This window comes from Nerophis ophidion, linkage group LG22, assembly GCF_033978795.1.
Source record: "Nerophis ophidion isolate RoL-2023_Sa linkage group LG22, RoL_Noph_v1.0, whole genome shotgun sequence".
NCBI classification, from domain to species: Eukaryota; Metazoa; Chordata; class Actinopteri; order Syngnathiformes; family Syngnathidae; genus Nerophis; species Nerophis ophidion.
The window spans coordinates 1602684-1620183 of NC_084632.1; the positions used below are offsets into that span (position 1 = coordinate 1602684).

A 17500-nucleotide genomic window follows, 5' to 3' on the forward strand; every position below is an offset into this window, starting at 1 on the left:
GAAGAAGATTAAGAGCTATTCAGTAGGATTTAAGGTCCAAGCTATTGAATATGCTAAAAAGAACAGTAAGCAGCTATGTTTTATTAATATACCGTAGCTGCGTGTGTCAAATATGAGTCATTAAATGACTCCCGCCTCCTGGTGGTAGAGGGCGCTAGTATTCCTTCTTGCGACTACTCGGCTGCAGAAGAAGTGACAACAAGCAGCGATCGTTTATTTTTTCCTCTCGCTTGCACTTTTAACATGGAGGATTACATATCAAAAATAAAACAGTTTTCTAAACTGGACTTTCAATGGAAGCAGGAGGTAATAAAGGAAGATCTCCATCGAGACAGAGAGACTTTTAAAACTGAAGAAAGATAAGGAAGACTTCTATAAACAAGTTACCGATGCTTTTGATCAGAAGGAGCTGCACATGGACTTCATTTATAAGTAAAGGTAAGAACATAATAACTTTTTTTTTTAGTTAAATGTGCTTTTCATGATGGTATCCTTACATCACACTCAAATTTATAAGCACAGGCCTAAATTTAACACATGCCTTAGGTAAGTGCCAGAGTGAGAGAATCGGTTTTAAAATAATTAGCGCATGCTTGCCTTTACCACATGCCTTTGGTAAACGCCGGAGTGAGAAGAGGTCTTAAATTAATTAGCGCCCCGGTGGCAATTCAAGGAAATACGGTAGATTTAAAGCATGTGGGTGGCACTGGGAGCAGGTGGGTCAAGTGTCTTGCCCAAAGACACAACGGTGGTGAGTAGGATGGCGGAAGCGGGGATCGAACCTGGAACCCTCAAGAGGCTGGCTCGGCCACTCTGCCAACTGAGCTATACCGCCCCGATTCACAAGTATAAAAACAATTTTCTTCAAAAAAAACCAAAAAATAAACCGATTCGTAAGTAAAAAAAAAAAAAAAGATAAATAAATGGTAATGTCAAGACGTGGACTATGGTGTGGTTTGTTTTCCCAAGGTGCAAAGCGAGCTGGACCGGACATGGCGTGAAGGTACTGACATCGTTTAATTTTAACCCAGAAAGTACAAACAAAACAAAGGGTATAAACAAAAGGCGCTCACAGAGGAGGTACAAAAACTTGGCTGTGAAAACAAAACCTCGCACAATGGCGGAACTATGAACAACAAAAACGAAAACACTCGCTATATAAATATAATTCACTTCACACTCAGACGTGGAAGAAAACAGGATATACCATGAATTGATGAAGGTGGACCCCGACTTAAACAAGTTGAAAAACTTGTTGGGGTGTTACCATTTAGTGGTCAATTGTAGGGAATATGTACTGTACTGTGCAATCTACTAATAAAAGTATCAATTAACCAATCAATCAATCAATCAATCAATCAATCAATCAATCAATCAACATAACAACTGGACACCATGGTTATCAGCTCACTATTGAATTTGAAATAGAATAATATTTCATCATTAAACAAATGAACATTTGTTACACACACAAAAGGGGACAATTGGTACCTGTGCCATACAGGTTCAAAAGTGAGACCCAAGCCCAAGCATGAGTAACAGACATAAAACATCTTTTGCACAATCAGCCTTTTCACATAAAGCCATAAAGGAATGGAACCACCTCCAAACAAACCTGAAAAGTTTAACAGAATACTCTTCATTTCCAATTGAAGTTAAAAAGTGGCTCACACGGTCAATAAGGTGGCCACTATGTTTGACACAGCAACTTAATGTTTATTATATTCATCCAGGACAGCATTTTTGTTGTAAATTGTGAGGTGTGTGTGTTAAAATCCTGGTTGTTTTTACAAATAATGACAGATGTGAAAAAGAGCATGTATTGTCTTTGTGTGAAATTGAGGTAGTCAGGGACTGCAGATGAAAATGAGCTATTTAGCTATAATCTGGTCCTCTGGTACGCCTCCTGGTTCTCCTCCAGGACCAGGAGGCGTGTGGGTCGGATCACAGCTGACTCTTCTCACCTTGGACACAAACTGTTCTCCCCTCAGCCAGGAGACTACGGTCCATCCAGACCCGCACCTCCCGCGACCTGAACAGTTTTTTCCCCTCGGTCATCAGACACATGAACTAGAACAAGATCTGCTAGCTCACTTCCAGCTCATCTTATTACTTATTCTGCTTTATACGTCTTCTATGTTGCATGATTGCACCAAGAAAAATTCCTAGTTTGTGAACCCGTTCTCAAACAATGGCAATAAAACCTATTCTGATTCTAAGATCAAGTCTGTCTTTGATCTTAATGTTTCTGTGCGTTGTCCCTTCAAATGAAGACTAAAGTAAGACCAGCCTGAACTATATCGATATTTCCTCCCAGCCTTGGAAGACGTCTAAGAAGCACACCGGCTTTGGAACTTACCTTGATAGTTTTGGTTTGAAGTCGGAGTCCATTCAACGTGTTGATGGCTTTCTCTGCATCCTTTGGATCGATGTAGTTGACAAAGCCGTAGCCCAGACTCTGACCTGAACCAAGGAAGGAGAAATGAAAGTTGTGATTTATTCCGGCAGTCTATTGAGAGTTTGAATGTGCAGTCATCATGCAGTACATGCCGGAGGAAAAACATCTTCTTCTCCTTGACGTTTATTAAACACACCAAAGTCCATCCAGAGCACTTTAGGATTTGCTAAGCACTACAAGAAGCTTCTTAGAATGACGATTCTATTTACATGTTGACGACATCTCTGTGCTGCTGACCCGTCTCCGCTCGGGGTGGTCTCCTGCTGGCCCCACTATGGACTGGACTCTCACTATTATGTTAGATCCACTATGGACTGGACTCTCACTATTATGTTAGATCCACTATGGACTGGAATCTCACACTATTATGTTGGATCCACTATGGACTGGACTCTCACTATTATGTTAGATCCACTATGGACTGGACTCTCACTATTATGTTAGATCCACTATGGACTGGACTCTCACTATTATGTTAGATCCACTATGGACTGGACTCTCACACTATTATGTTAGATCCACTGTGGACTGGACTCTCACTATTATGTTAGATCCACTATGGACTGGACTCTCACTATTATGTTAGATCCACTATGGACTGGACTCTCACACTATTATGTTAGATCCACTATGGACTGGACTCTCACACTATTATGTTAGATCCACTATGGACTGGAATCTCATACTATTATGTTGGATCCACTATGGACTGGACTGTCACTATTATGTTAGATCCACTATGGACTGGACTCTCACTATTATGTTAGATCCACTATGGACTGGACTCTCACTATTATGTTAGATCCACTATGGACTGGACTCTCACACTGTGTGTTCCCCCAACACATGACTCCCTGCAACCCAGCAGAGACAGCGTGTGTGTTCCCCCCAACACATGACTCCCTGCAACCCAGCAGAGACAGCGTGTGTGTGCTCCCCCCAACACATGACTCCCTGCAACCCAGCAGAGACAGCGTGTGTGTTCCTTCCAACACATGACTCCCTGCAACCCAGCAGAGGCAGTGTGTGTGTTCCCCCCCAACACATGACTCCCTGCAACCCAGCAGAGACAGCGTGTGTGTTCCCCCAACACATGACTCCCTGCAATCCAGTAGAGACAGCGTGTGTGTTCTCCCCAACACATGACTCCACACAATCCAGCAGAGGCAGCGTGTGTGTTCCCCCAACACATGGCTCCCTGCAATCCAGCAGAGACAGCGTGTGTTCCCCCAACACATGACTCCCTGCAACCCAGCAGAGACAGCGTGTGTGTTCGCCCCAAACACATGACTTCCTGCAACCCAGCAGAGGCAGCGTGTGTGTTCCCCCCCAACACATGACTCCCTGCAACCCAGCAGAGACAGTGTGTGTGTTCCCCCAACACATGACTCCCTGCAACCCGGCAGAGACAATGTGTGTGTTCCCCCAACACATGACTCCCTGAAACTCAGCAGAAGCAGCATGTGTGTTCCCCCCCAACACATGACTCCCTGCCACCCAGCAGAGACAGCGTGTGTGTTCCCCCAACACATGACTCCCTGCAACCCAGCAGAGACAGCGTGTGTTACCCCCCAACACATGACTCCCTGCAACCCAGCAGAGACAGCGTGTGTTCCCCCCCAACACATGACTCCCTGCAACCCAGCAGAGACAGCGTGTGTGTTCCCCCCAACACATGACTCCCTGCAACCCAGCAGAGACAGCGTGTGTGTTCCCCCAACACATGACTCCCTGCAATCCAGTAGAGACAGTGTGTGTGTTTCCCCCAACACATGACTCCACACAATCCAGCAGAGGCAGCGTGTGTGTTCCCCCAACACATGGCTCCCTGCAATCCAGCAGAGACAGCGTGTGTTCCCCCAACACATGACTCCCTGCAACCCAGCAGAGACAGCGTGTGTTCCCCCAACACATGACTCCCTGCAACCCAGCAGAGACAGCGTGTGTGTTCGCCCCCAACACATGACTTCCTGCAACCCAGCAGAGACAGCGTGTGTGTTCGCCCCCAACACATGACTTCCTGCAACCCAGGAGAGACAGCGTGTGTGTTCCCCCCAACACATGACTCCCTGCAACCCAGGAGAGACAGCGTGTGTGTCCCCCCAACACATGACTCCCTGCAACCCGGCAGAGACAATGTGTGTGTTCCCCCAACACATGACTCCCTGAAACTCAGCAGAGGCAGCGTGTGTGTTCCCCCCCAACACATGACTCCCTGCCACCCAGCAGAGACAGCGTGTGTGTTCCCCCAACACATGACTCCCTGCAACCCAGCAGAGACAGCGTGTGTTACCCCCCAACACATGACTCCCTGCAACCCAGCAGAGACAGCGTGTGTTCCCCCCCAACACATGACTCCCTGCAACCCAGCAGAGACAGCGTGTGTGTTCCCCCCAACACATGACTCCCTGCAACCCAGCAGAGACAGCGTGTGTGTTCCCCCAACACATGACTCCCTGCAATCCAGTAGAGACAGCGTGTGTGTTCCCCCCAACACATGACTCCACACAATCCAGCAGAGGCAGCGTGTGTGTTCCCCCAACACATGGCTCCCTGCAATCCAGCAGAGACAGCGTGTGTTCCTCCAACACATGGCTCCCTGCAATCCAGCAGAGACAGCGTGTGTTCCCCCAACACATGACTCCCTGCAACCCAGCAGAGGCAGCGTGTGTGTTCCCCCCCAACACATGACTCCCTGCAACCCAGCAGAGACAGTGTGTGTGTTCCCCCAACACACGACTCCCTGCCACCCAGCAGAGGCAGCGTGTGTGTTCCCCCCCAACACATGACTCCCTGCAACCCAGCAGAGACAGCGTGTGTGTCCCCCCAACACATGACTCCCTGCAACCCGGCAGAGACAATGTGTGTGTTCCCCCAACACATGACTCCCTGAAACTCAGCAGAGGCAGCGTGTGTGTTCCCCCCCAACACATGACTCCCTGCCACCCAGCAGAGACAGCGTGTGTGTTCCCCCAACACATGACTCCCTGCAACCCAGCAGAGACAGCGTGTGTTACCCCCCAACACATGACTCCCTGCAACCCAGCAGAGACAGCGTGTGTTCCCCCCAACACATGACTCCCTGCAACCCAGCAGAGACAGCGTGTGTGTTCGCCCCCAACACATGACTCCCTGCCACCCAGCAGAGGCAGCGTGTGTGTTCCCCCCCCAACACATGACTCCCTGCAACCCAGCAGAGACAGCGTGTGTGTTCCCCCAACACATGACTCCCTGCAACCCGGCAGAGACAATGTGTGTGTTCCCCCAACACATGACTCCCTGAAACTCAGCAGAGGCAGCGTGTGTGTTCCCCCCCAACACATGACTCCCTGCCACCCAGCAGAGACAGCGTGTGTGTTCCCCCAACACATGACTCCCTGCAACCCAGCAGAGACAGCGTGTGTTACCCCCCAACACATGACTCCCTGCAACCCAGCAGAGACAGCGTGTGTTCCCCCCCAACACATGACTCCCTGCCACCCAGCAGAGACAGCGTGTGTTCCCCCAACACATGACTCCCTGCAACCCAGCAGAGACAGCGTGTGTTACCCCCCAACACATGACTCCCTGCAACCCAGCAGAGACAGCGTGTGTTCCCCCCAACACATGACTCCCTGCAACCCAGCAGAGACAGCGTGTGTGTTCCCCCAACACATGACTCCCTGCAACCCGGCAGAGACAATGTGTGTGTTCCCCCAACACATGACTCCCTGAAACTCAGCAGAGGCAGCGTGTGTGTTCCCCCCCAACACATGACTCCCTGCCACCCAGCAGAGACAGCGTGTGTGTTCCCCCAACACATGACTCCCTGCAACCCAGCAGAGACAGCGTGTGTTACCCCCCAACACATGACTCCCTGCAACCCAGCAGAGACAGCGTGTGTTCCCCCCCAACACATGACTCCCTGCCACCCAGCAGAGACAGCGTGTGTTCCCCCAACACATGACTCCCTGCAACCCAGCAGAGACAGCGTGTGTTACCCCCCAACACATGACTCCCTGCAACCCAGCAGAGACAGCGTGTGTTCCCCCCAACACATGACTCCCTGCAACCCAGCAGAGACAGCGTGTGTGTTCCCCCCAACACATGACTCCCTGCAAGGCCACATCAGTCCCACCTTCAGCCCCCTTCCAACAGCGACATGTTACCACACAACCCAGCAGGAGAAGAGAGTGTAAAAGTGCACGTGTTAACTCTCACACGGAGGATTGCTGCCTCTGAGTCTCACACCCAAGACGCAGGATCTGAAAGGTTGACTTTGATGCCCCAGCTGCATAAATTCTGCTCTGATGACAGTAATAATATGAGAAGAGTGACATGGGCAGCTTGAGGTCTTTATGCCAGGTGACTCACATTCCAATTGTCCATTATCAAACACACACACACACACACACACACACACACACACACACACACACACACACACACACACACACACACACGGCCAAATGGTTTCAACCCAAAGCGGCCCCCGAGTCAAAAAGTTTGAGGACCCCTGGGTGAAAACGTCAAAGCAAAGACCCGCCATGTTTAAAGTGGTCCAAGTTCCACCATTTTGACGGGCATTAAAAATACCACAGCGCAGTAGATCTAAGTATTCATTAAAAAAAAGACAGAGGTTTTATTAAACAAGTATAGTAAATATTTTGTCAATATTGCCACATTAGACACTATTTTGAACAGTAACACTGTTTGAATATAAGAAAAATTTTTAATCAAGTGATTTTTTTTAGACTTAATTTTGAATTGGTATGGTTTGGAAAATAATTTGTCAGTGTTTTTCCCTCGAAAAAAAGAGAACTTTTTAGTGTTTTTTGTCTATGGTGAAAACAGACCGGGTGTTGTTGACATGCATCAGAACGGATGTCAGCTGGTGAAGAATCCCAAGCAGCAAGAACTCCAGCAAGTAAGCAAGCAATTACAGCGTGACAGCGAGCGTGTTGGAGGGCAGGTGTCCTTCCCGCCGGAGCAGCTGCACAGGAGTGCCAAGCAGCACCTGACGTCTCTCGCTACAGATCAACAGACGGCCGCCAGACATCGGGGATCCTCGCTCGCCTCCTTTTCCCTCAAACATCGCCCAAAAAGGTTGTCATCCAGGCAGCGTTCAAGCGAACAAGAGCAGAACGGACGAAAGTGAATAGCAAAATAGACGACACGGCTGGTTTTGAGGCGACAAATACATTCTGGCTCGGCGCCCAAGTGGCGTCAGCAGGGATTGCAGTTCTGACATCAAAAAGATGATTTTTTTTTTTTTTTCCTCGCTCTTCTCCCTCTTTTTCTCTGGGATTAATGGAGGATTATCAAAGGCTCTCCATTGTTAATTAAACGCCAGACATCCTGGAGAGACTCTGCTATTTATAACCGGCTGTCCTTCTCCCCGCCGCGGACATCAGGTCGCCTTCATTTTGTCGGAACTCAGCCAGCCTTTCTGGTTCTGATGGACCCTTTGCAATATCAACCTTGCACGGAACATTTCCCCTGCCAGTTTCTGCGTCCCACAGGGATTCTTCTTCCGTGTTTCTGCACCTGCGCTTCCCACACAAGGTTGCAACATTGTTTGTCAACACTGCCTGCTCTCATTTTCTCGCACATTTGACCCTCGGATGTTCTGTGTACCTGCACTCTGTCCTCCTCCGTTATTTTGGTTTAGTCTTTATTTCAAGGGAAAATGCACAGAAACATTGAGCTCAAAGACAGATATGTTCTGTACCAGATAATTTAGCTAAACAGATAATTTCCATCTAAATAATTTCCTGTCAATATCTGCTGACTTTCTGCTATAACAATTGGCGTTGTTTAAAACTAGCTTATTATTATTAGGGTCCTTGGCCCATTGCCAAAGGACTCCACAGGAGTCCTTTGCCATGGGCCAAGGACCCTATTGAAACTGCTGTGTTTTATTATTATTTAGGGTCCTTTCATACACTCACTTCTTTCAGCAAAAATCTACAGGAAGTTGGCAAAAACCCCTTCAAAATAAAATTTGCGCAAAAAATGCAATTTTTGCCTCTTTGCGCTGTAATTTGACCCCTTTAAAATGCTTCAAAAGTCACCAAACTTGGCGCACACATAAGGACTGGCGAATATTGCGATCTAATGAAAAAACCAAACCCCAAAACTCAAAATTGCGCTCTAGCGCAATTTTGAATAAAACACTGAAAAAACTGCTCCTAGGAAGAAAACACAGACAAAACTGCTTGTAACTTCCGGTAAGAATGTCAGAGAGACATGAAACAAAAACCTCTATGTAGGTCTCGCTTAGACCTACATTTCATAGATTGACAACCCCCAACAAAAATCAACAGGAAGTTTGCAATCCCCCCTTCAAAACAAAAGTTTTGTAAAAAACGGTCACCTTTCTTCAAACATTATCTCCTCTGAGTGCGCTTGTTGTTTACGCTTCAAACTCGCACATAAGAGAGATTGAACCCTTCTGGTTAAAAGTATAGAACAGAGTTTTGATAAGTTCTCAGGTTTTGATTTTACGTGCCTTCAAAGAACCCCTGTGCAAAGTCTCCTAAAAAATGTAATTTTTGCCTCTTTGAGCTGTTATTTGCCCCCCTTAAAATGCTTCTAAACTCACCAAACTTGACACACACACATCAGGTCTGGCGAAAATTGCCATCTGATGAAAAAACCTAACCTCAAAACTCAACATTTCACTCTACCGCCCCCCTAGGAATACAACACGGACAAACTGCTCCTAGGAAGAAAACACAGACAAAACTGCTTGTAACTTCCGGTAAGAATGTCAAAGAGACATGAAACAAAAAACACTATGTAGGTCTCACTTAGACCTACATTTTAATAATTAACATACTTTAGCAAAAATCAACAGGAAGTTTGATATTTTCACTTCAATACAACAACTGCATTACTTTCACAATGCATTAGATTCTCAAAATAGTGGCTCCAAGGCGTCTTCTAACGCTTATCCGGCCGTGGGTCTCGGGGGCAGCAGCCAAAGGCGGACCCGACCAACGCTGCTTGCAGCTTTAATTATAACTGTTATTATTATTATTATTAATAGCTTATTTGCTATTGGCATGCCCGCCAATATATATATATATATATATGTATCCATCCATCCATTTAATACCGCTTATTCCCTTTGGGGTCGTGGGGGCGCTGGTGCCTATCTCAGCTACAATCGGGCGGAAGGCGGTGTACACCCTGGACAAGTCGCCACCTCATTGCAGTGCCTATATATATATATGTCTATATATATATATCTATATATATATAATTATATATATATAGATATATATATATATAGATATAGATATATATGTATATATAGATATATATATAGTCCATCCATCCATCCATCCATCATCTTCCGCTTATCCGAGGTCGGGTCGCGGGGGCAACAGCCTAAGCAGGGAAACCCAGACTTCCCTCTCCCCAGCCACTTCGTGTAGCTCTTCCCGGGGGATCCCAAGGCGTTCCCAGGCCAGCCGGGAGACATAGTCTTCCCAACGTGTCCTGGGTCTTCCCCGTGGCCTCCTACCGGCTGGACGTGCCCTAAACACCTCCCTAGGTATATATAGTATTATTTATTTTTTATGTATTTGTATACATTTGCTGACTTTTATAATAAAACAATTAGTATCCAATATATCTCATGGTTGACTTGAAAGTTCCGTTGGTTGGCAAACATCACATCTCTAAATGGGAAAAACCCCGCAAATCTTCAATTGGCACGTACCAAGATGTCAAACTCACTCCAAACCTACACAAAGTTTCCGTATTTTGTATTTTTGTTTTGCAAGATCCTGCTAATTAAAACCTAACCCTGCAAATGGAACATTGCTGGCCCATAACTGGTGTCATAGCGAGGCAGCAATTAAAGTAGAACAGTAGCTCTGGCGCACGTGTAAGTCCACAGCACTTTGCAGCACTTTGCAGCACTTTACAGCACTTTACAGCACTAGCATTCACAGCTAGCTGGCCCAGTTTGGCCGCTGGGATGACTCTGTGAGTGCTAAGAGTCTCGGTCCCATTAAGCAGCCGTCAGCCCCTCTAGACCTGCGCCACACGAGTGCTCTTCACCACAACACTTCATTTCCAGCCAAGCCTCAAACCTCACATTTCTTGCTGGAGATGGCGGTGGGAGGGCGAGGGAGTGGGAGGCGAGGGAGGCAAGGGTGAACGAGACGGCGAGGACTCGACTGGAGTGTTGCGAGCAATTGATGCGCCACTAGTCAGACATGCATGGGATCTGTTCGAGTGCCATTTGTGGCCATTTCTCCAGTGGTCTGCAGGGGGTCCGCGGGGAGACACAACATGGAGAAAGGACCAGTGATGCCCTCATAGACTGTCAATGTTATTTATCACCTGCTCTTCTCTTTAAAAACATGTTGGGATGGCATTTCTAATATGTACTGTATCAATATCAGATTGTTTAATAAATGAAAAATAGTCTAAAATTATTTTTCGGACTGTAAGGGGCACTTAAAATCCTTTTAAAAAAGCTGGTATTACATTTCTAATATGTATCGTATCAATACGAGATTTTTAAATTAATAAAAAAGCATACAATATTTTTTTTCGTCAAGTAGTGTATTTTTCGGACTATAAGGCAAACTTAAAATCCTTTAAAAAATGTTGGAATTGCATTTCTAATATGTACTGTATCAATATCAGATTTTTTAATAAATAAAAAAAAGTCTAAAACTAGAATTTTTTTCCATCAAAAACCTTATTTTTTGGACTATAAGGGGCGCTTAAAATCCTTTTAAAAAAGCTGGTATTACATTTCTAATATGGACTGTATGAATATCAGATTTTTAAATGAATTAAGAAAGCGTAAAATAATCCTTTTTTTTTCCGTATAGTACCGTATTTTTCGAACTATAAGGCACACTTAAAGTCCTTTAAAGGGATTGCATTTCTAATATGTACTGTATCAATATCAAATTTTTAAATAAATAAAAAAAGTCTAAAATTATAATTTTTTTCCATCGAGTACCGTATTTTTCTGACTATAGGATGCACTTATAATCATTTAAAAAAAATGTTGGGATTGCATTTCTAATATGTAATGTATCAATATCAGATCTTTAAATAAATTAAAAAAAGTCTAAAATATATATTTTTTTCCATCAACTACCGTATTTTTCCGACTATAAGGCGCACTTAAAATCCTTTAAAAAAATGTTGGGATTGCATTTGTAATATGTACTGTATCAATATCAGATTTTGAAAAAAACAAAACGTCAAATAATCATTTTATTTCCGTCAAGTACCGTATTTTTCAGACTATAAGGCGCACTTAAAATCTTTCAAAAAATGTTGGAATTACATTTGTAATATGTACTGTATCAATATCAGATTTTCAAATTAATACAAAAGCATAAAATAATATATTTTTTCCATCAAATACTGTATTTTTCAGACTATAAGGCGCACTTAAAATCCTTTAAACGGATTGGATTCATAATATGTACTGTATCAAAGTCTGATTTTTAAATAAGTAAAAAAAAGTCTAAAATAATATTCTTTTCCCACATGTACCATATTTTTTGGACTATAAGGCTCACTTGAAATCCTTTAAAAGATCTTGAGATTGCATTTCTAATATGTACTGTTTTAAAATCGGAATTTTAAATAAATAAAAAAAGGCTAAAATCACAATTTTTTTCCATCCTGTACCGTATTTTTCGGACCTAAAATCCTTTAAAAAAATGTTGGGATTACATTTCTAATATGTATTGTATCACTATCAAATTTTTAAATAAATAAAAAAAGCCTAAAATAATATATTTTTTCCATCAAGTACCGTATGTTTCCGACTACAAGGCGCACTTCAAATCCTTTAAAAAATGTTGAGATTGCATTTCTAATAGGAACTGTATCAATATCAGATTTTTAAATGTATAAAAAAGCGTAAAATAATAATTTTTTTCCCTTTTCCGGCAAGTACCGTAGTTTTTGGACTATAAGGCACACTTAAAATCCTTTTTTCTCAAAACTCGATAGTGCACCTTATAAACCAGTGCGCCTAATGTAAGGAATACGTTTGGTTGAGCTTACCCACCTCGAAGCTATTTTATTTGTTACATGGTGTAACGATGAGTGTGACCAGTAGATGGCAGTTGAACATAAGAGATACGTGTAGACGGCAATATGATGGCAATATGATTTAAGTAAAAAACACCAACATGTTATATGCTCCATCGAAAATACAGAAACTTTACACACAACGCTCAAAAATCTATCGAAATGTTTTAGTATGACTTTGGTAAGTTATGAAGCCGCGCCGCTTGATGAGCTTCAACATAGAAGTATTATTATGGTCTGTGAATAAGGTGAAACACTGTCCGGCATTTTGTTTTGTAATATTATGCAAAGGTGTCTAACATTTAGAAAAATAAATAAATAATGTAACCCCTTTAATGCGCCCTAATGACATGTTATATCAGGCTTATTAACACTAAATTAGTAATCTTGCTCTCCACTTTAATTACATTCAATAATTACATCTAAAGGACGTCCAGTTTGAGAGCATACACCTGGTCGATGTGTTAATCACACATATGATTATTAAGAGGCTTAGGTCAGGCTGATTACAAAAAATTATTAATCAAATATAATGCAAAAGAAGGGACTCATGATAAATATTTTTTTAACAAAATGAGTAATAATATTCATTACTATTGTTTGTATGTTTCTTGACTAAACTGTCAATACAGTACAAATCTAAACTCAGCTTCGTAAATTTAGTTATATTTTTTGCGCTTAAGAAACTTTTTCTATGACTTAAGCGCCAAGCTTCTTCTGTTTGTTGGAAATCATCATTACTGCCACAAGTGGTGGAAAAGAGTATTACAACAGAGTACCTCTGCGGCCCAAACGGACCAGATATGCTTTGGCGTCCCTCAAGGAGGCGCTTTAGGCCCAACATTGGGCTCCGGCCCTATTGTTAAGAAATACTGATAACCTATCATATTTTCCAGACTATAGAGCGCATGAGTATATTAAGTTAAAGTTAAAGTACCAATGATTGTCACACACACACTAGAAGTGAGGTGAGGGGAGCAGTGAGCAGCAGTGGTGGCCGCGCCCGGCAATCATTTTTGGTGATTTTACCCACAATTCCAACCATTGCTGCTGAGTGCCAAGCAGGGAGGTAATGGGTCCCATTTTTATAGTCTTTGGTATGACTCTGCCGGAGTTTAAACTCACGACCTTCCGATGGGCGGACACTCTAACCACTAAGCCGCACCCACTAAATTTCAGAATTTTTGTTTTTTTCCATATTTTAGTCACTCCAAACTATAAACCAGAGACATATATACGTTGTGAAATGAGTTATTTTGTAAATGTTTATCCACAGGCCTTCATTCCTTCCAAACGGTGTCTAACACGGCAGTAAAACGGCTGATTAAACAAAACAAAAGTCATCGTAATGGACCCACTCGCTGTGGAAGGTAGCTCTTCTAACAGCTAAACAAACTCAAATACTCCACGGCGTCTTGGTGAAGTTATGAAACTGAAACAATACGAAAAGAATGCCTATATGAGTTAATAATACTAAAACAGAAACCTGTAAACATGTAAGCATATTAGCTAGTGCTAAAGAGGCTTGCTTAATTAGATATGCAAATATGCATGAAAACACTCTGATAGACATAACACATGGGATGGCTTAGAAAGTCTGAATAGTTTTAGTTATATTGTAAAACTTACAGAGGTTGCTTGGAATGAGGAATGAAAACTCCTTTCAAGCAGAAACACTATGGACAGTTTTACTTCCGGTTCAAGGCAATAAAACGGGAAGTACATTTTCAACCTGCAACAACCGCAGTGGGCAAACTCGTTCAAAAGATGGCGCCATAGCACAAACAATAACACACCATTTCAGTGTCTCTGCTTGGGTTAAATGAAAACTATTGAACACAAAACATTACGGCCGTAAAGTGCAGAAAAATCCATTTTAAAAGCCGCAGGGCTCAAAGCTTGAAAAAATAGTAGCGGCTTGTAGTCGGTAATTAAGGTTTTTACGTGGTCAAAGTCAAGGTCAAGGTTTATTGTTAACATATAGCACAATTTTAAAAAAGACTACTCCCCCCTAACAAAAGGTTAAATATTAAAAACAACCCATAATAATTAAATTGCAATAAATGTAGAATATTCTATATATAAAAAAATAGTGAAATGAAAAAAAAATTTAAATAAATGTTTAAACGTGGGAAAAAATGTAAACATAAACATGTCCCTACTTTGTCTAAACCAGCACATTAAGTGTGTTTAAAAGTTTTGGGAGAAGTTGCATGTGTTTTAAAATTATGATTTCAAGCAAATACATGGAGTGATTAGTTTTTTTAGTGCATGTCAACATGTGTCGGGTTTAGGGTGGTAAGAGGGGCCCTTGTGTATGAGGGAGGGGGGCAATAATTTGGTGGCGGGCCCCTGCTCACTATAGACAGAGTCTAAATGAGTCATATTTGTGTGGGTTCTCTCGCACGGCCAGATGTACCCGCCACCACTCCGGGATTCACCCCCTCCAAAAGCCTGAGGGCTGCGGGGAAGAGAGGCTCTCTCTGGCGGGCACCGGGTCCCGGGTGAGCTTGTGTATGAGGGAAGACAGAGACAGACATCTGCCAGGGAAAACCCAAGGGAGGATCCCACCCCACCCACCGCATCCCCACTGAAGCCCCTGACAGCGGGGAACAACCGGCAGGCCGCCGGGTTGTCGTGGATGGTCTGTGGCGTATAATTAATCACTCCGTCACAGAAAGACACGCAAGCGACAGAGTGGGCCGTCGCAGCGGGGCAACGAGGGGCAGCAAGTCTGCCAGATATTCAGTCAATGAGTCATAGTGCGCCTGGAGGGGAGGCTGTTAGCAAACTATTAGGGGATGACAACAAAGGAAGAATAAAAGACGCGACTGCTGGTTTTTCTTCGTCATCTCGATGCATTCTTGTGACTACACGCAAGCGCCCTGATTACGTAGAACCATAGCAACGCTCTCTACGCTCCACGCCTCTCTGCAAACAATAGCCTCACTAAATTATGTTTTCATCCTTCATCCCTCCATCCCTTGGAAGACCACATCGGTCCAGAGTGGGATGGGCTCCAGCCTGCACGTTGAGGTGAGGGATCATCTCTGCTTCAGTATGTCAGGAGTCATGCCAGGCAGCACTCGTGCAGCCTGGCACCGTGTCATCTTCTCACTCACTTGTACAAACCCCGTTTCCATATGAGTTGGGAAATTGTGTTAGATGTAAATATAAACAGAATACAATGATTTGCAAATCCTTTTCAAGCCATATTCAGTTGAATATGCTACAAAGACAACATATTTGATGTTCAAACTCATAAACTTATTTTTTTTGGGCAAATAATCATTAACTTAGAATTTCATGGCTGCAACACATGCCAAAGTAGTTGGGAAAGGGTTCCTGGTTCAATCCCCACCTACTACCAACCTCGTCACGTCCGTCGTGTTCATAAGCAAGACACGTCACCCTTGCTCCTGATGGTGGTTAGGGCCTTGCATGGCAGCTCCTGTCCTCAGTGTGTGAATGTGTGTGTGAATGGGTGAATGTGGAAGTAGTGTCATAACGCTTGGAGTACCTTGAAGGTAGAAAAGCGCTATACAAGTATAACCCATTCCACCATTAACACCACACGTGGACAGCACTCTTTAGCTCTTATTTCCAAAATTGTGTACACGACTGAATTGGGGTCTTATGGCCACGCATGTGCACACTTATACTGGCATCTGCTGCTGTCAGAAGAGTATAACATACAATGGAATTTGGGGAAAAAAATTGTAAAAATAGAAATGAGCATGTCACTAAACATAAAGTACACGTTTGTGTACTTATGGACTAAGTACATCATATCAAAAGATGATTCTCAGTTTTTATTCTAATTAGGGTCCAATAAGCCCAAATAGCAAAGAGAAATAGAAAAGAGGGTAAGTTATCATAACACAATTTTTTGGTGGAATAATTCAACGCAAAAGATGGGTTGCAAAAATAAACCCAGAATGTTGAGTCAAAGTAACTCAAATAAGGGTTTGTTCTTTTCTGAACCAGCAGTTGGGGTAAAATTGGGTTACTTTTTCAACCTGACATTTTTAAAGTGCATACAGATGAAATTTGGTCAGTCCCTATGAAAGTAGAAACAATTGTCACGCCCGAAGCAATGTCCCTTGAGAAGATGCGTTTGTGCGTACCGAGTTTTGTGTTTTCTCAAGGGCGGCTGCCTCCCAGCAACAGGTGAGATATCGCTGGCAGACGCAGGTTTCCACTTGGATCAATTTGATGGCGAGGAAAGCCAATGTTATATCAAGCGTCATAACACTTTGCCAGAGACGGAGAAGCAATTACCGGATTCATATACTCAGCGGGATTACGCTGGTTAATGATAATTACAGAAAAAAAATAATTTCAGTAAGTACAGCATCTGACATCAAATAGAGAAGCTATTAAAATCCACGATGAATACACTCTGATGGGGTTTTAGCCAACAAAAGAATCAGCCTTGCACGGATAAATTAGCTTAATGGAAACACTGACTTATGTATTTTAATTGTCAATTAAGACCAAGAAACCAAATGATGCATCGCTCTCATAATGGCCTTTTAACGAGGTTAGATATTCATATTCATTCGCCATTGATTTGACGCTGCCTGGCTGTGCCAGTCGTGCAGTTTTCTTCCAGCGAATGGAGCAAAAATGCTCCGCAGATAACAAAAAAGGTGTCTTCTTGATGGAAGCAATGTCAAAATATTACAACAGTCGTGGAGTCTGGTTGGTTATGATATGATACTAGAAGTATGTTTAGTAGAGGTGGGGATATTTGTTCCACCAAAAAGGCTTTAAAAAAACCCTTCTTTTAAAAAAAACATTTTTTTTTTTTACATATATGTGCGCGAGTTTTAGATATTAGCCTGTTCTAGTTTGTATTTTACCTGTTGGGAGGCAGCTATTTGAGGTTTTAGCGTTGTTGTTTTTTAAATGCACCGTAGCACTTTGTTCCATGTTGTCAGAATAAATACGTGTAAGTTATCACAGAACTCTTATGCT

The 17500-nt window shown here is 43.3% G+C and overlaps 1 protein-coding gene across 10 annotated transcripts in view; it reads right to left on the reverse strand.

Annotated features, from left to right (window-relative positions):
* elavl4 (ELAV like neuron-specific RNA binding protein 4) overlaps positions 1–17500 on the reverse strand; it is a 212324-nt gene that overhangs the window by 73572 nt on the left and 121252 nt on the right. For all 10 annotated transcript variants that reach the window (XM_061882973.1, XM_061882965.1, XM_061882964.1 and 7 more), the window contains one exon: positions 2360–2463. In XM_061882973.1, the coding sequence (XP_061738957.1) occupies positions 2360–2463 (104 nt within the window). The remainder of the gene's footprint in view (positions 1–2359; positions 2464–17500) is intronic.